A 25196-nucleotide genomic window follows, 5' to 3' on the forward strand; every position below is an offset into this window, starting at 1 on the left:
AGACATACACACAAACACAGACATACATACACACAGACATATACACAGGCACACATACATATACATACACACAGACACACATACACACACACACAGAGACACACATACGTACGCACAGACACACATACAGACATACACACACATACACAGAGACACATACATACACAGAGACACACATATGTACAGGCACACATACATTCAGACACACATACATACATACACATATACACACATACACACATACACACACAGAGGCAGACACACACAGAGACACACATATACACACAGATACACATATACACACACACACACAGAGACACACACACACATCCTTCCTTAACCTCCTATCCATTTCTGATATAGATTATTTCTCCACTATTTCTCTGTTCTCTTTTACAACAAAACTCCTCAAAAAAGGCTGTTTACGAGGCACCTGGGTAGCGCAGTCGTTGGGTGGCTGCCTTAGGCTCAGGGCGTGATCCCGGCGTTATGGGATCGAGCCCCACATCGGGCTCCTCCGCTGGGAGCCTGCTTCTTCCTCTCCCATTCCCCCTGCTTGTGTTCCCTCTCTCGCTGGCTGTCTGTCACATAAATAAATAAAATATTAAAACAAAAAAAAAGGCTGTTTACACCTGTTGCCTCCAATTCTCCTATTCTCTCTTGAACCTACTCTAATCGGGCTTTCATCTCCTTGGAAACAGTACAGCAAGATCATAAACTACCCCATTTCTAAACCCAATGACAAATTCTTTGTCTCATCCAACCTGATCTACCACAGCTCTTTAGAATAGATCATGCCTTTCTTGAAGCTTGTTCTTCCCTTGGCTTCCAAATGAACCCTGTCTTCTGGTTCCTCTCCTACCAAACAGGCTGGTCCTGCTCAAGTCCTCCCGATGATGATGGTGTGTCCTCTTCTCCCCAGCCCTGAGCACTGCAGCTCCAAGATGCATTTGGTCCTAGGACCTCTGCTCCACAGTCATTCCTTTGGTGAGAGTCAGTCTCACAGCTTTAAATCCCATCCATGTACAAATTATTCCCAAGGAGATCTACCACATGTCGATATATGCTGGATGGTGTGCAAGCTGTGTTTTTGCCCTCCAAGAATATAAATTGCACAAGGGCAGAGACTAGGTTTTTCGCTGCTACCTCCCCAGGGCCTGACACACACTAGGTGCTCAAGATATATTTGAAAGAATTAAGGTCAGCATCTGCCTCCATCAAACATAACAGATTTCCGTATCAATTTTTAAAAGAACACTTAGATAACAGCAACAACAACAAAAAAAGAGCTCCTAGAAAAAGAAGAAATAAGACTCAACAGAGGGTTTGGAGAATAAATGTAGGTGTAGAAATCTCACATTCGGCAGAGCAAAACGCTAGAGCTGAAAAAACAGGAAGGAAAAGAAAATTAGGCAATCTTTCCAAAACATCTAATATTTGAATGCCACATACGCCAAAAGAGAAGATGAAACCATTCAAGAAAACTTTCTACAAATGTGGCCGCAAGTTTCCCAAATGAAAGGACCCAATGAGTGCCCAACATAACGGATGTTATAGCTCATCGTCAAGCGATTTCAGAACACCGGGGACACAGAAGGTCCAAGAAGCATCCAGAAAGAGGGAACATAAATACGTTTTGCAAAAAAGAACTAAGGGCTAGAAGAGCATCAGAGAAATCACTTTGAATTCAAGTGATTTCAAGCTTGTACTCCGGTGCCACATTCTCTTTCCCAGACAGCTGACAGAGCACGCACTCCACCAAAAGAGAGACTAAGCCAAGGAGGAGGACATCATGAGATCTAAAACCCAAGAGAGGAGCAGGAAGAATCCCTATGATGGTGGGTCAGGGACAGGCTGGGCAGCCAGTCTACAACCTTCCAGACCGTGTCAGAAGACCGGCAGGGAGAACTCTTCAAGAAATCAAAATGACCGCTTACTGAGTGTGCCTGGATACAGTGGATGTCAGAAATGTACACAAGCAGGGGGTATTCTGAACACAGAATCTGTAAGAAACAAAGCAGACAGAAGTCTGACCTCAGGGTGCAGGAAAAGACAGGAGCTGTCGCACACCGTCACAGCTTGTATGCTGCTTAGTGATGGGACCAACGAATATTAACTGTATTGCCAGGGTGGGGGGGAGGAAAGGAAAGATGTGTGAAGTAGGGGTAGAGGAGAGTAAAAACGCCAAATCCGTCGCCACTACAGAGAAGCAACGCGTTAACAGCTGAGACTGGGATTTGGAGATAAGGAGGCAAATGCTACGAGCAGATGAGAAAGCTGACAGCGGGCGCCTCTGGGGGTCTGGAGGGCTGGGGCCTTCTGTTTTTCCTAAGGAGCCACACAGAACTATGTGTCTCTGTAACCACCCACACAGACATCTGAGGGAAAAATAAAAATTATGTAAGAAGGTCCCACCACACAGAACTAGCAGTGGAAGAGGACCGGGTAACAACTTCGCAGAAGCACGATTGATTTCACAGCGTGGGCCCGAATGTTCCACGCGCGCCCTCTGACCTCACAGCCCCACTTCCACAAACGGATGAGGAAAACCACTGCATACGGGTAAACGGCTGAATGAATTAGGGTATTCGCTGACCACATTCATTCCACTAAAAAAATCCGAAACAACCGTCATTTTATTCAGTAGCAGACTAAGGAAACCATGCAACGCCGGAATCTAACGCACCCATGAAAGATGGAGTTACAGCTCACATTTACTGAGATGGGAACGTGCCAGCATTCTGCCAAGGGAGGGCAAGAGTTCCAGAAGGGCCAATGCAAACTCCATGATACAAATTTTCCATTTGTGAGGCTTCTCCTCCTCTTTTCCTAAATGTCCACACGGCTTTCTGGTTTTACTCAGGTGCTCAATGTTCCCTCTTCAGAGGGGTTTTATAAGACCCCTTTTTCTAAAACAGCCACTCTTCCCTGACAGATCCAACCACTTAGCATGGACTCTGGTGAAGGATGGCTGATCAAGGCTCAAATCCTAGCACTTCTGCTTGCTACCTGTGTGACTACGGTGACTCAAGTGTACGGAATACAAAACTACTACTACACACCCAACATTTATACGTTGGGAGGAAAAGCTGACTGAACCTCTGAAGTGTGCCTGCTTGGTATGAGTAAAAGTTCAATATCCGTTCATTACCAAAATTCTCTCTTCTGGACTCTTCTGGATTATCTGACTTTCTCTCCTGTACAAAATACATCTTTTGTACAAATGCAATAATCCTTTAGTTACAAACAGTTTTATTCTAAAAATACAAAAAGCAAAGAAAAAGCACATATAATCCCACCGCTTGTCAATTATATAAAATAAGAAGTCAGTATGTCCCCATCTGAAACCATTCCTACCCTCCAGTTAACTAGCAATTTTTTTCTCTGCTTATACAGACACACATACACCCATCTAATTCTTTCTTTATTAAATAAAACCAGAATTGTCTCATCTGTTTTGTTTCCATTTTTCGATATATTGTATCCATGGCTCCATCACCTCATTCTTCTCACCTGGTATACAGTATTGTGTGGCATGTAGTAAAAATTTAAGCATTCCCCTATTAAAGAACTTTCAGAGTATTTCCCATTTTTTGCTAGCACAGAGCTACAGTAAGTGTGAACACGTACCCTTACATATGAACCCATTATGAGATTCCCAGAGGGGGCTGATTCATAAGGAATGGAGTTTTCTCACTGTTTTTTAAAAAATATTGAATAAACACAAAAATAGTGATAAAAATGACAGGACGTATATAGCAACAACAGGGGCACCTGGGTGGCTCAGTCAGTTAAGCACCCAACTCCTGGTTTCAGCTCAGGTCATGATCTCAGGGTCATGAGATCACCCCACATCAGGCCCCGAGCTCAGCGGAGAGTCTACTTAAGATTCTCTCCCTCTCCCACTGCCCCTCCCCCATTCACATTTTCTCTCTAAAATAAATAAATAAATCTTTAAAAAAGTAATACAGCCACAGTACAATATAATCCCTGCACACCCATCCCTTGGTTGACTATCAAACATGTTTCCCTGATTCCATGGCAGAGACATTATGAAAGGTGCCATGTGCCAATCTTTCACTGAAAAGAAACAAATATCCCATTAATGCTTCCTTGTTCCTATCTCTAACCACTACAAAATATAGCATCTTCTCAGAGGTTTATTGGCTATTTGCATTTCTTTTTCTATAAGCTGCTTCTTCATTTCCTTTATCTTCTTCTGCATCGATCTGGGTGCTTTATTTTCTCATTTACAGAAACGCTGCCTACTGGGGACACTGACCCGCAGCTACTACTCGTGCTGCAGGTAACACTATGCCCTTCACCAGGGAAACTGTGACAGCCCCATGCCGATAGCTCTATTAATTTTCCTTCAGGCCTCCCAAGCTTAGGTATTTGCCCATATACTCTTTAGAATTTTGTTTCATACATTTCAATCGTTCACCGACGTAGACTTTATTTTAGTAGATGGTGGGAAATAGGGCTCTACTTTATTTTCTCCCAAATGTACAGCCAGTCATTCTAATAGCACTTACTGAACAACTCCTTTCTCCACCAATATAATGACTTTACTACACACCCAATTTTCACATACATACGTGGATACAAGTGTCTGTATGTGTGTATGATGTGCGTGTGTGTGTATGTATGTACACACACGGCATTTATGGTGTCGACACGGCTGTTTCGGACTCTGTTCTCTTCCACTGCTCCGTCTTGCCCAGGGAACACTATGGAGCGAGATTCAAAGAAATCACTCACCTGCCCTTCTTCATCAAAAGCCATGACCACCACAGCAGCTCCAAACTTCTTAATCTTTCTAGCCTTCTCCAAGAAGTCTTCCTCTCCCTCCTTCAGGCTAATGCTGTTGACAATGCACTTGCCCTGGCAGCACTTCAAGCCGGCTTCAATCACAGCAAAATTGGAAGAGTCGATGCACAAGGGCACCTAGATCAGAGGGGAGGGAAGAATCACGGAAAAATCACAAGTCACCATGGATTCCCTTCCAAGGGCCGGCTCCCAAACAGTCCTTATTTCTTATTTAAGGAAACACTATGCAAATAATAGTAGTGTGGCAGAAAAAGGATTTTAATGTACTTGTTCTTTTAAAGCCCAGAATACTTGGAGTGATTCTAATCCTTCAGGAGACCCCATGCATGAGCCAGGAATTTACAAATCAAAGCTCACAGCTAAACACCAGGACAAAATCACTGAGCTCAGTTCACCAGCTTCATCATCAGTTTACACCTTCCAGTGCCTACACCTCAAACAGGATTCCGGTGTCCCTGCTCTGACTCTAGGATTAAGGTTTGGCCTCACACCCTCAGAAACAGCCCTCCAGCCAAGTTATTCAAATCCAATCTTCCCTTTAGAAAATCAAGTGCCTGACTGGAAAAAACGAACAAACGAACAAAGCTTTACTCTTAGAAAGGAAAAGACATAATATTTAATAAATGTGTTCATCATACAATACATACTACAATAACAGACAAAGTTGGAATGCAGATGAGAACAGGTTCATTTTTAACAGTCTCCATGTATTCATGCCTCTGTTCAAGGAAAGGCAAAAGTAAGGGTTTCGAGGCAGGACTAGAGCCAAGCACAGAAATGAAACAGGGCGGCTAATCTAAGCTCATTGCTTAAGTCACTCAGTACATATATAATTAAGTGACAACCACATTAGGCCCCACGCTAGACCCGGGGACAATGACAGAGCAGGCAGCTCCCTGGCTTGCCCAAGCTTTGTAAGATAAATGATGTAACAAATAACGACAGGAAGTGTGGGGAACGTGAGCGCAGGAGAGGAGCAGAGCTGTCCTGAAACCCTGCTTCAGGGGCACCAGACCCCACCTGTGGCACAGAGAGGGCGGTGCAGGAGAATTCAAGGAGAGGTTCCCAGGGCAGTCGGCTCTTCCCCAGGCCATACCTCCAAAGGACAGAGTGCAAGGGAACAAGGGATGCATCGGCTCTACCCTTTCCTAGCACACTGGTAACAACAGGCATGCGAGGAACAGGGTCAATCACCATTGCCACTCCAGGCCCGTGTTTTAAAGCACTGGCTGAGTCTTCTGTCCCAACTCTGCTGGTGAAAACGTGCTAGTCACCCCTTTTGATGCTCGACTTGAGCTGTTCATAATTCGGTCAAATAAATTTTGGTAGGAGGTCCAATCCAGGAAAGATAGTGGAAAAAAATTACGAAACAGTTATTAATTAATAATGTCATAAGTTACACAAGGCTGTTCACGGTGAAGGCACTTTTACGTTCACGGTTCAAGAGTCAGACACAGCAGGTACGACTGCTCCCACTTCAGGGCAGAGGAAGGAAACTCTGGTCAATAGTCAGCTGACTTGCTAGGGACCATAAGAGTCTCCCAGCTCCTGGCAGAGCCCCTTTCCCACCGCTCAGCTGATGAACAGCTGCTCCCCCTCTGACTCTGACAGACTGGGAACAAGTCATTTGGCTTCTCTGCACCTTAAATTCTCAAAATATTTACTCCCAGAGGAGTGATGAGGCTTTTAACTGAGGCGTGTAAAGACACACATGAAAGACGAGTTAATGTAGTCCACTGCTTACTGCAAGACGTCTAACTTAAGCATTTGCTGAAGGCCTAATGAAACACTGACAGCCCCATCTCTCAAAGCACTAGGAAGTGTCTTTTAAAAAGACCTTCACAAATCACTTCTTATCACAAATTCAACGGTAGAGAAACAAAGTAAAATTTCTAAAGATTTTAGAATCCACCTAAAAAAATTTTGAAGAACTGGACACACAGATTTACTTTCATCTCTTAAAGAACTAGCGTAAAAGTTGACATACAATAATTGATTTAATCTCGTTTTATAATTTTGTTTACTGTGATAAGCCCCAGAAGGTCTCTTCCTCCCATGATAAGGAAGAGCTGCCTGAGTCCCCCTGTGCTCAGAACGGAACTAACATCTTGGGAGGACAGGCAAGGGTATCTTTCAGAGACGTGGGAAGCAGGTTCTCAGTCCGTCCAGACATCAGAGGAAACTCAATTCTTGTGAGCAATTCCAGAACCCTTGGAGGGAGCTGACTGTAAGTCACAGCTCTCTCTGGCTTATATCAAAAGGCTACCATTAGGGGAGAAAGTGACAAACAGAAACCATTGGGCTTTCACTATAGGAAAACAGAATGGCAGGGTATGAGACGACAGATCCCCGGGACACATGACAAAGTTAAATGCGTGACAGATGAGGGCATGGAAATCCCCTCATTTTGTACAACCTTGGCAATATCGGGCTCGGAAGCAATGAAGTTGCAAAATCTGGTCATTGCACTGGAACCGTCCAGCATGCCGTCATCCATGTTGATATCCAACACCTGCGCTCCCATTTCCACCTGCACTTTGGCAACACTCAGCGCTTCCTGAGGGAAGAATGCCAGAGGCGGCAGCATTAGGAGAAGGTGACTCAAGAGAAGGCTATAGAAGTCATCCCTACCACCCCAGCAGTCCTCTCACATCATGAACCAGCCTCCCCGAGTCCAGGCCTGCTCTCCTCCCAATTGTCATCACACTCTGACCACTGGCCTTTCTTCCATGTCTCCTCCTATCAGTTCATGACTCAGAATCCACCAAGGCTCTGTCTTCCTACCGTGAAGAAGCCCAACTCCCCCAGCCTGGCGTTCAAGGCCCTCTGTGACCTGACCCCACTCCGCTCCTCCTAGTCCCCTTCAGCCAGCCACGTCTGTTTCCACTTCAGGGTCACAGATCACGTTGTCCCCTCTGCTTGAGATACAATCCCCTTCCCTTCTATGCTGTTTAGGACCCAGCTCAAACCCCAGCTCCTCCAAAAAAGTCCTCAGAGAAACCATCCAAAACTTCTGTGACTCTTCAGTCTTTGCCAAGATATGCCAAGCATGTCGCAGGCTGTTGGTAAGAGTTACATGAAACAGGAGTCAAATAAAATCCAGCAGGTTTTTATACGGGAAGGCTTTTCAAACCCGTTAATACACTGTCACACACTGTAAATACCCAAGAACAGAATACACAGCACTTCCCACTTGTGACCACTGAAGGAATATCCTGTAGGCTCAGTGTGCCGGAGAACACACTTAGGGTGGGAAACACTGCTTATTCCACAATGACCTGCTGCCTCTGTAACTTCTTAACAACACCGTGGTTTATGAGATCATCGCCTCCTCGGGATTTCATGATTTCTTATGCCTCAAAACAGAGTGCAAGTGCTTGGGACTCTGCAAAGGTCTTAAGTTTCTCCTGCTCTCCTCTGAACAATGCTGGGCAAAATACATATGTTCCATAATGCTTTCTAACTAACTGACAAGACAGTTATTGTAGGTTTTCACTGTACACTTTGTAATGTAATTTAAAAAAAGGGACAAAATCAACAGTAGCTTCTGATGTTGTCCTAATTTTTCCTTAGCTTGAGAAAACCACATCGAAATTTTAAGCAAACGTTGTGACAGAGCAGGCATGAGACCCTCTGGCATATGCCACAAGGAAAGACCATTTGTCATGACCCAAGGTTACACAGGAAAAGATCACAATAAAATTCAGCACATCGAAAAATGTTTTTGCAGCATCAGCACTGTATTAAATACTATGAAGAACTGAAAGCTTGCGTCCTAGTTCCTGTGACTGGAGGGCTTACATCTAGCTGGGGGCATAGGACACGGTCGCACAAACAGCAACGCTGCGGTCCGTGGTGAGTCAAGCTCGAGATGGCCCACAAAGCAGGAGAGGGCCAGTCTCTGCGGACTGAAATGGAGGAAGCCACCTCAGACGGAGAGTCTTCAGCTGGCCCCTGGAGAACAGACTGCAGAAAGCAGAGCGAGACAGCCAGCAACCTGGTGAGACCAGAGATCGAAAGAGCTGGAAAGCGGAGATGTGAATACCTGACCTTTCTATTCCAGGAGAGTCACCGAGTAAAAGCGTGGAGGTCCAACCTTCCCAAATGGGCTCGCTAAGATGAAGTCATCTGTACAAGATGAGCAAAAATCCGCACTGCAGCTTTCTTTCACGGAAGGTCAGCGCTCCTTCCGTGAAACCGCGAAGCCTCAAGGGATCACTAACTCAAGGAGAACCAGAATCAGAACCCAGCGATCGCCTGCCAGATCCCACTGCCTCCTCCTCCTGTCCTCTAGGCAGAGGCAGCACAGTAGACTCGGGGTCTCATCCACTTGTGTGAAACAGCAGGCAGGCAGTGGACCTTCCCCCAGATGTACACAGGGAAATGGGGGTAATAACGGTCCCTATCTCAAGCGTCTCTGAGAATTCGGTGAGTGATGATGTAAAGTACCTCACACCGTGACTGGCACGTAGTAAGACCTTACTAAAGGCTAGGTATTATCACTCCCATCCGCTTTCATCTTCCTAAGATGCCCTCTGTCCTTGGTATCAAATCTATCAACACTGACAGCTCAAAGGGACACCACAGAATGACCCTAAGAATCAAAATGTAAATAGAAACATGGCTAATTGAAGAAAACTACAAAGAGTCATCAGGATTTCAGAGGGGAGCAAACATGAAAAAAAAGGCATGGATGTAGAAGCAAGCCTTCTGGAATGTTCCGGTGACAGATCTGGAAGGGAAGGCAGGCTGGTGTCTCAGTGGAGCGAAATGAATGGTGGCCTAAGGAGTTTGGATGTTCTCCCATCTGCACAAAATGTGACCCTGTGAAAGTTTCTGATCTGGGGGAAGAATGTGACAGGAGCTCACGGTGGCAGCAAGCAGCAGCAGGAATGCAGGTCACAGGATGGAAGGGACCTGTCAGGAACCAGCAAAGCAGCTAAGCAAGCCTTGCCCATGTGCCGCAGAGGGGCACCACCGAGGGCTACGTGGAGCAGTAACTAGTAACTCAATGAAGGATGATAAATGGGCCTTTGTAATTAAAATTTGGTCTGCTTTGGGGTGCCTGGGTGGCTCAGTCAGTTAAGCGTCTGCCTCTGGCCTGGGTCATGATCTCGGGGTCCTGGGATCAAGCCCCACGTCGGGCTCCCTGCACAGCGGGGAGTCTGCTTCTCCCTCTGCTGCTCCCCACTTGTGTGCTCGCTCTGACAAATAAACTCTTTTAAAAAAAATTCAGTCTGCTTTAATACTGGTTTCTGGAAAATCTATTTCCTAAAGCTTGCAAAATCTCCAAGTGACAGCTGAAGATAAAATAAATCATCATAAAAGCTCAGACTAAATTCCTCCAACGTTTAACTTCCTATATTAATAAGAAAAAAAAAATCTATCTGGCTGTTCAGGGTAGGCTCTATGGGGATCAGTTTGCTGACCTGCAGAGTGACCAAGCTGAGAAATACTACGGCTAACCCGTCATGTAAATGCTCCAAGGCAGGGGCCTATTCCTTCTTTTCGGTGTGCTTGTTTATTTTAGTCGAGGGCCGGCAGCGTCAAGACCACCACACTAGTCAGCTGCTGGATGTGGTCATGAGGAAGTGACCAGGAATGCTCGTGGCTTCCCCTTCCCTGGAAGGATTTGTGAGAAGCCAATGGGAAGAGTATTCTCAAATTCTTAAACTTCTTTCACAGTTAACAGAAACAGCCAGAACCTGGATCCCTCCCACCTCACCCCTTTTCAGATCGCAGAGGCAGCTCTTTTTGACAAATATTAGTAACAGCAGCTTCGGTCTTCCGAAGCCACAGCCTCCCACCCGCCCAGCCTGCTGCAGACACACGTGACCGTTCTCTTCGCGGTCCCCAGGACCTCTGCTAGCAACACTCTCGAACGCAGAGCTGTCTCATTTACATGCTGTCTAGCCAAAAACATGGCAGATGCCTCAAGGGTCTTAATGAGATGCTCACTTCATAGTTTCCTGCCATGATGAGTTTAGCAAACCTCCTGGATCCTGCCACGTTACAGCGCTCTCCAATGTTAACAAAGTTGGTGTACGGTCCGATCCTGAAGGGCTCTAGACCTTAAAAGGAGAAGCATTTTGAAAATGTTCTGAAAATTCATACGATGACATGAGAGACAGAAACAAATGCTTTCAGGAGAACGAAGTTCCTGTGGCACATCCCACACTAGACAGGATCCCTGACGTGGGATTAGGACTGCGGCCTTCTCCCCCAGGGATATTTAAACACAACACAGGCTACACGTTACAGCTACATGGACAGCCAGAACCCCCAAAAGAAGTATCTTAGCAGTTTAGGTGCAAAATTTCATACCAGCTCTGAGAAACAAGGAAACACAATCATCATATCCCTACTGCACCAAGAGTGGGGGCGGAAGCCCTGAAGTTAGAATCAGAAGGACAGCTCTGCAACTGTCCACTCAGACATCAGCTTGAAGCCAGAAGGAGCGAGCTTTTGTAATCCCACCAGCCGTGAGTTGAGAGCTTTACCTTATGTCTTTGATCCAGAGGCCAAGAACCCATAACCAGCAAGGAAGAATGGGAACCAAGGAAGGACCCCAGCTGAGCCCTCGGAGACAGGAGTTGCCGCCCCCACTCATGAGCTGGCGCTGGGAAAAGCGGGGCTCTCTGTACCTTTCTCCTTGTGTGACAAGGGGACAGAACTTCTCCCCCATTACAGGTCAACTGAGGGGCAAATACCAGCTTCATAATTACAAACACATTCACGGAGGTAAAAAACGAGACGCAGTGTAAAATAACACTACAGAAATAGCCCTTAACTGGTTTTGTTCTATTCGTTCTATTGAAAGTATGAGGCAAGGGGGTCTTGCAAGGGTGGTTACAGGCAGGATGGAGGGACAGCCAGCCGCGGGTTCAAAGCCCGGTCCAGCTGTCTCAGTGTACAGCCCAGGAACACTTTTCTCATAGCTTCTGATTGTATGAAAGACATAAAAGGATGATTTTTCATACTTTTTTTCATACACTTCATACCACTATTGTAAAAATGAGATAGAACGCTGATAAGCATAAAATTAGCACCAGCAATCATAGCCGTTGTTGTCAATAAGAAAATGGCTTTTGTGTCCTTTGTCAAAGCACTGACTGAGGAAGAACAAAATATCAGGGAGAAGAAAATAATGCATATGAGATGAGTAATCACATAAGTATTCCAGACTGCTTAAGGGACTGGGAGGCTATACCTTCCCAGTTTTGTCCTGTGATCTCTTCCCACGGGTGGTGACCCTTCATGTGAGTCTCAGGGTGGCCCCAGCCCTTAGTCAGACCCCGGGGCTCGCAGGGCAGGCAAACAGCGGTACCGACACATAAATGCTAAAGAGGCCCTGCGTCATGTCCCATGAGCACCGAGTGCTTCTCATCGGTTATACACGTGAAGTGTCTCATATAAAAACTACATTTTTCTTAAGTTTGCAATCTATAAAAGAGTATGTTTGATATCATTCTTTTAAAATCTGATTGAGGGTGATTTTTAAAGCAAGTTAGAAATAGCACATGAAATTCAAATCAAAAGAGGATTCTTTTATTCTTACATATAAATTCTTTTTAAAAATCATATCTAGGGGCACCTGGGCAGCCCAGTCGGTGAAGCATCTACCTTCGGTTCAGGTCATGATCCCAGGGTCCTAGGACCGAGCCCCATTTTGGGCTCCTTGATCAGCAGGGAGTCTGCTTCTCCCTCTCCCCTCTTGTGCTCTCTCTCTCTCAAATAAATAAATAAAACCTTAATAAAAAATAAATTAAAAAACTAAAAATCATATTCTAAATGGTTCTCTTCTTGTTTCAATTGTGGCAAAGGCTATAACTATTTTAACTGTTAGTCCCTGGCTGCAGTCAGTCAATAGTATTAAGACCTAGGGGCGCCTGGGTGGCACAGCGGTTAAGCGTCTGCCTTCGGCTCAGGGCATGATCCCGCCGTTATGGGATCGAGCCCCACATCAGGCTCCTCCGCTATGAGCCTGCTTCTTCCTCTCCCACTTCCCCTGCTTGTGTTCCCTCTCTCGCTGGCTGTCTCTATCTCTGTCAAATAAATAAATAAAATCTTTAAAAAAAAAAAAATAGTATTAAGACCTAAGGATGGGGGCGCCTGGGTGGTGCAGTCGTTAAGCGTCTGCCTTCAGCTCAGGGCGTGATCCCGGCGTTGTGGGATCGAGCCCCGCATCAGGCTCCTCTGCTGTGAGCCTGCTTCTTCCTTTCCCACTCCCCCTGCTTGTGTTCTCTCTCTCACTGGCTGTCTCTGTCAAATAAATAAATTAATTAATTAATAAATCTTAAAAGACCTACGGATGAAATAAACTAACCTACCACACCACTCTGTTTTCTGGAGAATAAAAAGAAAACAAGGAAGACTGAAGAAGGTTTTTAACCCAACTTCACACTCACTCACTGGGATGAATTCGATGAAATATTTTCTGACTGAGAAAAGTAGGTGTTCCTTTTGCTGTCCCTTGTATTTTATTTCAGTTTTCTTAGAGGAACATAAGGAACAAAAATACTTCAATTCAGAGAAATGTTAAATTCTAAATTATCAGGGTGCCTAATTTCCCACGTGCGCTATTTGCAGGTTCTCTAAGAATCTGTTTCCATACACACATACATACATACATACGTATATAATCATTTTCCTTAGAAGTGCTACCTAAGAATACATCACTGAAGTATTACGGGGAAAACATAAAACTTAGTTATGTTTCTAATGGTTGGCATGATAAACTCTTTTTTTAATGTTCCTTATTTGAACATCAAAACTCCTTCTCAAAAAGGGAGGCTGCCCACCCTCTGGGACTGGTGAGCACCAAACGGAAGAGTCAATACCACACCCCTCTGTGAAGTCCCGAACACATGGCGGATCTGGGGAGGCGACAGTGACGTTGCAGAAGGAAGCACAATCGTCTACGAAGAGGCTGCCGTCAGGACAAACCACGGAGGCGACGGTCTGGAATTCTCAGAACAGCAAGCCCACGACTGGAAGTTAGCCTGTGGCTGCGGGTACGTTTTCAGAGCAGCACCTCATTGAGCCGGGGCCGTGTGAGCTCTGCATCTAAGGCAGGGCCCTACCTGGGCCTTCTGCCCATTTCTCACCGCTGATCTTCATTAGAATTCATTTAAATGCAAGAAAAACTAGGTACGCTTCTTTGACCTAAGAAACAAGTCGCTTAGCACATACATCACTACCACTCAGGATAAACATATGAAATTAACCCACATTATCATTCAGAAATGATAAAAATCATGTCTTTACCACTTACCAGATAGTAACATATGCTCTTCAAAAACAGTGGCAGGTGGAACTCTAGGCTTACAGTTTCTCACAGCTTTAGCAATCTCCCTGAGTTAAAAGAGAAAACACTACATCCATTAATTCAGAATAAAATAAATTTAATTAAACTAATTCCCAGCTATGAAATTAAGTCTGTTTAACATAATTATGCACATAATTACATATCTAATTCCAAATGTGCAGCAACAGTTATGCCTTTTAGTTTTCTCAGCAATGCAGAAAATGAATGTGTCAGCTTAAACTTTTCTATATTTTCCCAGTCTGCTGTGTACTGACTGCACCAGTTTCTGCCCTCAGAGAGAAAAACTGAAATATGCGATGGTTTACACAAATGCAAACAGCAAATCTCTGCCTTTCTTTCCCAAACCCATAGATGCCCTTTACTCCATGAAATATGTCCTGGCTTCTTAGTGGTTTACAAGAAAAAAGGCTTCCTCGCTGAGAAGCACCAGCGTACAGGAGAGCAGGTTCCAGGAGCGGAGGCCTGTGTTTTAGGTCTTTTTTCCCAAGCGCAGAAAGCACATAGTAGGGAGGGTCCATAGGAAAAAATCACTAATACTCCAAAATAATTGCTCTTAAAAATTTGCTTTGGTTATGCATGCACTTTTTAACCTTAGTGGCTGTAGTAAATTATGTCTTTGATCAACCTGGAAAAATCTGGTCACTACACTAAATTTATCAGGGCCAGTATGAACTCCTCACTCTGCTGCCCCCTAGATAGGCATGCAGAGGCCTAAGTAAAAGGAGCAAACACACACACACACACACGTGCACACACACACAGAGGTAGGTAAGCAGATACAGACAGACACATATACACAGAAACACACAGATTTTTTTTAAACAACTCTTTTTAAAAAGGAGGAGATAAAAACAAAAAGAGATCTAAAAATTTAAAAACAAAAAGAAATCTACCTTCAACTATTGATAGCTTTTAGATATTATTTTAAAGATATTTTAAAAATTCCATAGGCTCTTCACAGAGTCTCTCACAGAAGCCAACAAAAGCAGTGAAATATTAGGTAATTCAGGACAGTGGACACATCACCTGCACGAAAACAGACTCAGAACAGTAAGACGACTGGCCCAAAATGGGCTCATCAGTCACAGTAGAGAAAAAACAAATTACAAGTAGTCTGAAACTGTACTCCATTCCACTGCACTGCAATCCTCTTACAAGCCACAGAATGGCAAGGGCTTGAACACAGACTTCGCCAGGCTCTTCTTCCATACCCCATGCTCCACAGGCTCACTCAACAACGTGGATTAAGCCATGACTGTGCGACGTCTCTCGACCTTAAGGTGCCTGGTTGTCTTACCATCTTCTCCTTCCATGAGACAACTAACGTATCTGCCCACAAGAAATATGCACTGTCCCCTCCTTAATTTTCTGAGTATTAGTTAGGTATTTAAGGATAGAATATCATGATATCTGGAATTTACTTTACAATATTCTAAGGCGAAAAAGTTGGAAAACAGACAAAATAAGAAGAGCAAAATCTTGAAAATTATGGAAAGTCTATGATAGGCACATGGAGATTCATTTTATTATTTTTCTACTTTTGTTTTTGGAATTTTTCACAATATAAAGGAATCTCAGTTTGCTAGGGCTGCCAAAATAAAATACCACAGGCCAAGTAGTGTACACAACGGCAATTTCTCAAGGTTCTGGAGCTAGAAGTCTTGAGATGAAGATGTGGGCAGGGCTGCTCTCCTCTCAGGCCTCTCCGGCTTTGCTATCTTCTCCCTGGGTTCACTCGGCCCCTTCCTCTGTGTGTCTGTGTCCGACTCTCTTCTCACAGGGACACCAGTTACACCGGACTAGCATCTACCCATGTGACCTCCTCTTACCTTCATTATCTCTTTAAAGTTCCTGTCTCCAAATACAGTCACAGTCAAAGGAACTGGAGGATGGCACTCCAACCCACGAATGTCAGGGGTGGAGGACACAATTCGTCCCATAACCAAAGACAGAGTACTTAGAAGGGACTCTTACCTGATGTGATCAGGAGTCGTACCACAGCAGCCACCCACTATATTGACCAAGCCATCCATAGCAAAGTCCTGCATTGAGGAAAAGGAAAAGCTTCACAGAGCCCATCTGAATTCTAAACTCACCTCCACTAATTCAGCAGAAGGAGATCTGCCTTTCCCGAATAAAGAATTTTTCATTATAAAGAGAAAGTTAAACATACTTAATCCAAAATATAAAGCTTTCTTTCACATGCCCTAGATTTAAGTTTAAAAGCAGAAAATAGTTCAGATACTATGAAATCCTTCACGCCATTTATAAGTATAATGACATAACCATTTGCTTCCTTTAGCATACTATTTTTTTTTACCCATATACTGAGCTGATTGAATGTGAGCTGGATAGCATATCAAATAACACATAAAGTGAGCCATCAGTTTTTACGTTTAAATTAATTTTAAAGAACTAAAATTTCAGGGGCGCCTGGGTGGCTCTGATGGTTAAACATCTGCCTTTGGCTCAAGTCATAATCCCAGGGTCCTGGGATCAAGCACCATGTCATCATCAGGCACCCTGCTTGGTGGGTAGTCTTCTTCCCCCTCTCCCTCTTCCTCTGCCCGCCCCCCAATCGTGCTCTTTCTCAAATTCATAAATAAAACCTTTAAAAAAACAAAAGAACTAAAAAGTCAGTTCCTCAGTCACATTTCAAGCTCTCCAATAACCACATGGTAGTTCCTGGCTACATACTGGACGGTGTGGGTCTGGGGTTTAACCACACAGCAGTTAGTGAAGGACAGTAATTGAGACAGGAAGTCAAGAAACCGAGATGTCAGACTACTGGGAAGGTCATCTACTAGATAAGGAACTGAAATCACAAGAATGAAGTCAGAAATCATTTAGGAGAGAATGCTAGTGAGCCAGAAGCTAAAAGTTCAAGGAATGAGGAAGAGACCCAAGGGTTAGTGGGCAGTATGGTCCCATGACCTGGGATTCAAAGGTGGGAGGTATATGAGCGACAAGGTGTGCAGGCGACAGCAGGGAGCAAGGAGGACATCCACTCCACCCAGCGGTTTGGTTGGGGTGGAGTGGGGGAGGGGGGCCATCACTTGAGAGGAGTGCAGAAGACAGCCAAGTTTCAGTTAGTCTGGGTCCGGCCTGACTGGGAATTTTCCAACAATTGCCAGGGCCAGACGGGGAGAAAAACGGTGATGGCGAGCCCCTCCCTCCGCCTCTACCATCTTAATTCAGAGTGGTTAAGCTTTTGTTATATATACACTGGGATCTCTTTAGGAGAAAATTCCACTCCTAAATATTCTAAATCTAAGATTCCACTTCCTCTCTCTTAAAAAACCAAGTGAAAGACCATCCTTAACCTTTAGTTGCGTGGCCATCATATGCGGAGTCTCATCGTAGTCACCAAACGTGTTGGGAAGACCTAAAAAAGCATTATTTCAGGCATTACTGAAAATCATCTTAACAAATAGGCTAGTGTTTGTGAGGCTGCGGGTTTAAAAGTTACAAAATTTTATATTTACAATTAAATGGTGATTACTTGCAAAGACAAAAAATAGTTCTTAATACTAAACATAGTAAATGCAGAGATACCACACCTCCCCCCTAAAAAAATCACAGAGGCAAATAAACATAGACTATTTGTCTTCCATTTGAAAGAAAGGAGTCACTACTACAGAATTTCTTCAACCCCCTCCCCTTCCCACAAAGGAAACTCAATCTTGTCCGCTAGCTGCTTGGGGGTGGAGGTTGGGGGACTACTACGTACCTGGCGATATGAATTAAAAACAAATGCAAAACACAACCAGTTCTCAAATTTACCCAAGTTCAAATTTCCAAATAAATTTTCTCAAGTAATATTTTAGCATCGAATTAACCAATTTCCTGTTTTATTTATTAGCTCCTTCCAGTTATCTTACTCCTTGTGGGAAATAAAATTTGTTGTGCATTAAAATATACATATTTGGAGAAAGAAAGCTGCAAAATGATTTTTAGCCCTAAGTAGCTAAGCTCAAAAATACTCACCAGGCAATTTGGCTAATCCAGAATGGATTACCAATTTCTAAATGGACAGTTTGAGAACTGTCCATAAATATCTTTAAAATACATACACATACACACTCACACACACACACACACACACACACGTTATAGTAAACTAGAAGTGCTAACTTTTAGAAAGGAAGAAGCTGACACACAGGTTGTTAATACAGCAGAACAGAGAGAAAGGCTCCCTCTCCTCTTCTTTGCACTCATCTCTGGCCACGTTCACAAGGCCAGCATTGCCACCTAAAGCAAGGCTCTAGTCAGTTACATAACCGGGTTTCATCCCCCAAAGTTCTGTCCAATCCTGAAGCTTTCAGGCTGAATCAAATTGTTCCTTCAAGTCTAGAGGCAAGCAGTGGTCTAGACCCAAATATTCTTCATTTAGAAAATGGCCACCGAATGTCAACTATGTGCCAAGAGCCACAAAACAAACTCTTACAGCCAAACTCTCTTAACCCTACCTACCCTTGTCGTTGTGTACGTGGACTTCCCCATGTGCAACTCCCTAGAAATACACACCTGCATTGGGATAACAGAGGACATAGGCTGTTGTACATTTTCCAATTGTTTCAATAAAAGGTCTCATTTCAGCTGCACCCAGAGCGCAGTTTAATCCAATGCTGTAAAAACAAAAAGAAGGTATCTGAAGCATCATCTTGGATACAAGGTATTTATGTATATAAAATGTTACAGTGAAGAAAGGACCATATCTAACACCAAACAGAAAATAAATCCCCACTTGAGCTTTAGCACCTTTATTCAGCTACAGTCAAAGCCATTTCACTGAGGCCCCTGAGGCTCTAAATGTTTCTGTCCATGTCTCCAACGTCAGATGATCTTACAGCTAAGGGACCCTGCCTATGGTACCACCTTGAAGAAGTTCAGTTTGGTTACTGGTATACTGAAAACAGAAGTGCCAGCCAACTACCACTGCTAATAGACATCTGATCTAAAAGCAATACTTAAGAGAAGGAAAAAGGAAAATCACGGAGGTTGGAGGCACAATAATGATTATTGGAAGCCACTCTGGGAGTCCAGAAGACCAAGACTGAGTAGTCGTTGCTCTATAACTGACTTGCAAGGTGACCTTGGACTTACAGTTTGTCCTCTTATAAATGAAGCTGGTTTATCTATAAAATCAAGTTTCATTTTGCAAATGAAACTTACTATGGACGCAAATAAAACAGATCCAAGCAGAGCTGCTCTAATTGAAGTTTTCAGGGTGGAGGGCCTGAAACCCCTCCAGTACCGCTCTCAGGGGGTCCCTGGGGCCCTCAGGAATTCCGAATTTAACTAGGAAGCTACTAGGCTATCGGATCTTTTAGTTTTTCATATTCCAATTTTTTACTTTTACTATGATTCCTAACTGCAATGTGGTACACTAGATTAGATCCTGAGGCAGAAAGAAGGGCAACTGTGAAAACACCTGAAATCTGAATGAAGTCTGGAATTTAGTTAATAGTAAAACTATTCATAGTTTTGACAAAAGGACCACAGTTACATAAGATGCTAACATTTGGGAAAACCAGATAAAGAGTCTATGGAAATTCTCTCTACTATCTTTGCAACTTTTCTGTAAATCTGATTATTACCCCAAAATAAAAAGTTTATTTAACAAATACAACACCCACTCATGATAAAAACTCTCAGCAAACTAGGAATAGAGGGGAACTTCCTCACTTGATAAAGAATATCTACAAAAAACTTACAGTTGACATCATTACTTGACGTAAAACTAGATGCTTTCCCCCTAAGATGAGGAACAAAACAGAGGATGTCCATGTTTAACTCCTCATCAACATCACACTGGAAGTCCTGGCTAATGCAAGAAGAGAAGAAAATACAAGGTATACAAATTGGAAAGGAAGACATAAAACCATCTTTGTTCACAGATAAGATGTAGAAACTCCCGAAGAATGAACTAAAACATTATTGGAACCAATAAGCACTGACAGCAATGTTGCAAAAGTCAACTGTTTACTTCTATCCCAGCCATGAGCTATTGAAATTAGAAATTAAAAACACAATAAAGTAGTCAGAGGAGTGAAGATGGTGGAGGAGTAGGGGACCCCTTTTTCAGCCGGTCCCCTGAGTCGAGCCGGATAGGTACCAGACCATCCTGAACATCCACGGAATCAGCCTGAGATGCAGGAAGATGCATCTGGATCTCTACAAATGAACATCTCCAGCGCTGAGTATTGAGGTACGAAGTGGGGAGCCGTGAATCCGCATGCAGATATCGGAAGATAAACGGAAGGGGGAGGGAGCCGCCACGTTCGGGCTCTGGGAAGGGGTAGCCACCTGCACAGGGGGAGCAGGCGGACTGGCGGACCAGCACCCGCGAGAAAGCAGATTGAGACAGTGAGCTGGGGAACGCGCGCCACCAGACTGAAACGGAGCTCCGGTGCGCTCACTGGAACCAGACTGAGACCGGGAGCTCCGGGAGCACGTGGGGCAGCTGGCGGTGTTAGAAACACAAAGGACAGAGACGCGCCGGCCCGGGAAGTGAGGGCTGGGACGCCGGCTGTGCGGCGCACATCCCGGGACACTGCAGGGTTGAGCAGCACCAAAAGAAACAGAGTTAAAGTGGCCAGAACATCAGTGGAGAACGGACCGCGATCCCTCTGTTCTGAGTCAGAGGCTGAGATTCGGCTACTGCTGCTCTGACTCTCAGAAGAGGCAGAGTACACCGCCAGGGAAAGCCGCCAGAGAACAAAAGCCTGGAAATACCGGCTCACAGTGCGCCCATCCCCATCCCCCCTCCCAGGGGACACGGAGACTGTACCCAAACAGGGTTGCCTGAGTATCCGCGCGGCAGGTCCCTCCCCCAGGAGGCAGGCCGAAAAATTCAAGAAGCCCACATCCCTAAGGTCCCTATAAAACAAGTGCGCACTGCCTGGGTCCTGGTCAATAATTTGGGCTCTGGACAACCCCACAACCTCTCCTCATCAGAATGAAGAGAAGGAGAAATCCCCCCCAGCAAAGAAAAGACAATGAGTCTGTGGCCTCGGCCACAGAACACAATGGATATGGATATAACCAAATTATCAGAAATGGAGTTCAGAGTAACAATGGTCAAGATGATGCGTAGACTTGAAAAAAGTATTAACGAAAATATTAACAAGAATATAGAATCTCTAAGGACGGAAATGAGAGCGAATCTGGCAGAAATTAAAACTTCAATGAATCAAATGCAGTCAAAACTAGAGGCTCTGACAGCCAGGGTGAATGAGGCAGAGGAACGTATTGGCGAACTGGAGGATGGGTTAGTAGAAGAGAAAGCTAGAAGAGAAACTTGGCTCAAAAAAATCCAATCTCATAATGCAGGTTATGGGAGATTACTGACTCAATGAAACGTTCCAATGTCAGAATCATCGGCATCCCCAATGGGGTGGAGAAAAATAGAGGTCTAGAAGAGATATTTGAACAAATTGTAGTTGAAAACTTCCCTAATCTAGTGAAGGAAACAAACATTCGTGTCCAAGAGGCAGAGAGGACCCCTCCCAAGCTCAACCACGACAAACCTACATCACGTCACGTCATAGTGCAATTTGCAAATATTAGATCCAAGGATACAGTATTGAAAGCGGCCAGGGCAAAGAAATTTCTCACGTACCAAGGCAAAGGTATCAGAATTACGTAAGATCGGTCTACACAGACCTGGAATGAGAGAAAGGGTTGGAGGGGCATTTTTAAAGCTCTTTCAGAGAAAAACATGCAGCCAAGGATCCTTTATCCAGCAAGCCTGTCATTCAGAATTAATGGAGAGATAAAGACCTTCCAGATTCACCAGTCACTAACCAATTTCGGAACCATGAAACCAGCCCTACAGGAGATATTAAGGGGGGTTCTATAAAAGTGAAAAGGCCCCAAGAGCGATACAGAACAGAAAGTCACAAATCTATAGAAACAAAGACTTTACAAGCAACATGGCATCATTAAAATCATATCTCTCAATAATCAGTCTCAATGTAAATGGCCTAAATGCTCCCATAAAACACCACAGGGTTGCAGATTGGATAAAAAGACATGACCCATCCATTTGTTGTCTACAACAGACTCATTTTGAACCTAAAGATACATCCAGACTGAAAGTAAAGGGATGGAATACCATCCTTCATGCCAATGAACATCAAAAGAAAGCTGGGGTAGCAATTCTCATATCAGAGAAATTAGATTTTAAACTAAAGACTATACTTAGAGATACAGAAGNTATCAGAGAAATTAGATTTTAAACTAAAGACTATACTTAGAGACACAGAAGGGCACTATATTATTCTTAAGGGATGTATCCAACAAGTGGATATGACAATTATAAATATCGACGCCCCCAACAGGGGAGCAGCAAGATACACAAGCCAACTCTTAACCACAATAAAGAGACATATAGATAAAAATACGTTAATAGTAGGGGACCTCAATACTCTAATATCAGCAATAGACAGATCACCGGAGCAGAAAACCAACATAGAAACGAGAGCTTTCAATGCCATACTAGACGAGTTGGACCTCATAGATATATATAGAACACTACACCCCAGAAAGAAAGAATACTCATTTTATTCTAATGCCCATGGAACATTCTCAAGAATAGACCACGTTCTGGGTCACAAAACAGGTCTCAACCGATACCAAAAGACTGAAATTATTCCCTGCATATTCTCAGACCACAGTGCTTTGAAATTGGAACTCAACCACAAGGAAAAATTTGGAAGAAACTCGAACACTTGAAGACTAAGAACCATCCTGCTCAGGAATGATTTGATAAACCAGGAAATCAAAAATCGATTTAAACAATTTATGGAGACTAATGAGAATGAAAACACAATGGTCCAAAACCTATGGGACACTGCAAAGGCAGTCCTAAGGGGAAAATACACAGCCATCCAAGCCTCACTCAAAAGAATAGAAAAATCTAAAATGCAGTTTTTATATTCTCACCTCAAGAAGCTGGAACAGCAACAGAGGGACAGGCCTAATCACACACGAGGAAGCAGTTAACCAAAATTAGAGCAGAAATCAACGAATTAGAAACCAGCAGTACAGTAGAGCAGATCAACAGAACTAGAAGCTGGTTCTTTGAGAGAATTAATAAAATTGACAGACCACTGGCAAGACTTATCCAAAATAATAAAGGACCCAAATTAATAAAATTATGAATGAAAAAGGAGAGGTCACAACCAACAACAATGAAATTGGAAGGATTATTAGAAACTTTTATCAACATCTATATGCCAATAAATTAAGCAATCTGGAAGACATGGAGGCCTTCCTGGAAACCCATAAACTACCAAGACTGAAACAGGAAGAAATTGATTTTTTTAAACAGACCAATTAATTATGAAGAGATTGAGTCAGTGATAAACAATCTTCCAAAAAACAAAACTCCAGGCCCGGACGGTTTTCCTGGGGAATTCTGCCAAACATTCAAAGAAGAAATCATACCTATTCTCCTAAAGCTATTTCAAAAAATAGAAACAGAAGGAAAGCTACCAAACTCATTGGTATGAGGCCAATATTACCCTGATCCCCAAACCAGGCAAAGACCCCAACAAAAAGGAGAATTACAGACCGATTTCCCTAATGAATATGGACACCACTTATGTGGAACCAGAAAAGGTCCCGAATCGCCACGGAATTGTTGAAAATGAAAAACAAAGCTGGGGGCATCACAATGCCAGATATCAAGCTGTACTACAAAGCTGTGATCACAAAGACAGCATGGTACTGACACAAAAACAGACACATAGACCAATGGAACAGAATAGAGAACCCAGAAATGGACCCTCCGCTCTTTGGGCAACTAATCTTTGATAAAGCAGGAAAAAACATCCAGTGGAAAAAAGACAGTCTCTTCAATGAATGGTGCTAGACAGCTACATGCAAAAGAATGAAACTTGAACACTCTCTCACACCATACACAAAGATAAACTCCAAATGGATGAAAGACCTCGATGTGAGACAGGAATCCATCAAAATCCTAGAGGAGAGCATAGGCAGCAACCTCTACGACATCGGCCAAAGCAACTTCTTTCATGACACATCTCCAAAGGCAAGAGAAACAAAAGATAAAATGAACTTTTGGGAGTTCATCAAGATCAAGAGCTTCTGCACAGCCAAGGAAACAGTCAAAAAAAACTAAGAGGTAGCCCACGGAATGGGAGAATATATTTGCAAATGATACTACAGATAAAAGACTGGTATCCAAGATCTACAAAGAACTTCTCAAACTCAACACGCGAGAAACAAACAAATCATAAAAAGGGCAGAAGATATGAACAGACACTTTTTCAATGAAGATATACAAATGGCCAACAGACACATGAAAAAATGTTCAAAATCATTAGCCATCAGGGAAATTCAAATAAAAAACCACACTAAGATACCACCTTATGCCAGTTAGAATGGCAAAAATTGACAAGGCAGGAAACAACAATTGTTGGAGAGGATGTGGAGAAAGGGGATCCCTCTTACACTGTTGGTGGGAATGCAAGTTGGTACAGCCACTCTGGAAAACAGTGTGGAGGTCCCTTAAAAAGTTAAAAATTGAGCTACCCTATGATCCAGCCTTGCACTACTGGGTATTAACCCCAAAGAGGCGGACGTAGTGAAGAGAAGGGCGATATGCACCCCAAAGTTTATAGCAGCATTGTCCACAACAGCCAAATCATGGAAGGAACCGAGATGCCCTTCAAAAGATGACTGGATTAAGAAGTTGTGGTCCATATATACAACTGAATATTACACAGCTATCAAAAAGAACGAATTCTCAACATTTGCTGCAACATGGACGGCACTGGAGGAGATAATGCTAAGTGAAATAAGTCAAGCAGAGAAAGACAATTATCATATGGTTGTCTCTCATCTATGGAACATAAGAACTAGGAAGATCGGTAAGGGAAGAAAGGGATAAAGAAAGGGGGGTAATCAGAAGGGGGAATGAAACATGAAAGACTACGGACTCTGAGAAACAAACTGAGTGCTTCGGGGGGTGGGGGGTGGGGGATTGGGATAGGCTGGTGATGGGCAG

At 43.7% G+C, this 25196-nt stretch overlaps 1 protein-coding gene across 7 annotated transcripts in view; it reads right to left on the bottom strand.

Moving 5' to 3' along the window:
- Nucleotides 1-25196, bottom strand: part of MTR (5-methyltetrahydrofolate-homocysteine methyltransferase) — a 113600-nt gene that overhangs the window by 63245 nt on the left and 25159 nt on the right. For all 7 annotated transcript variants that reach the window (XR_004626101.1, XR_004626102.1, XM_019809303.2 and 4 more), the window contains exons 9-15: nucleotides 18686-18786; nucleotides 17482-17543; nucleotides 16133-16200; nucleotides 14105-14184; nucleotides 10789-10901; nucleotides 7247-7387; nucleotides 4762-4947 (exon numbers count right to left, since the gene is read on the bottom strand). Coding sequence is in view for 5 of the 7 variants with exons in the window: in XM_019809303.2 (XP_019664862.2) it covers nucleotides 4762-4947; nucleotides 7247-7387; nucleotides 10789-10901; nucleotides 14105-14184; nucleotides 16133-16200; nucleotides 17482-17543; nucleotides 18686-18786 (751 nt within the window). In the remaining 2 variants the exon portion in view is untranslated. The remainder of the gene's footprint in view (nucleotides 1-4761; nucleotides 4948-7246; nucleotides 7388-10788; nucleotides 10902-14104; nucleotides 14185-16132; nucleotides 16201-17481; nucleotides 17544-18685; nucleotides 18787-25196) is intronic.

The sequence above is a fragment of the Ailuropoda melanoleuca genome, chromosome 6 (assembly GCF_002007445.2).
Source record: "Ailuropoda melanoleuca isolate Jingjing chromosome 6, ASM200744v2, whole genome shotgun sequence".
In the NCBI taxonomy this organism is placed as follows: domain Eukaryota; kingdom Metazoa; phylum Chordata; class Mammalia; order Carnivora; family Ursidae; genus Ailuropoda; species Ailuropoda melanoleuca.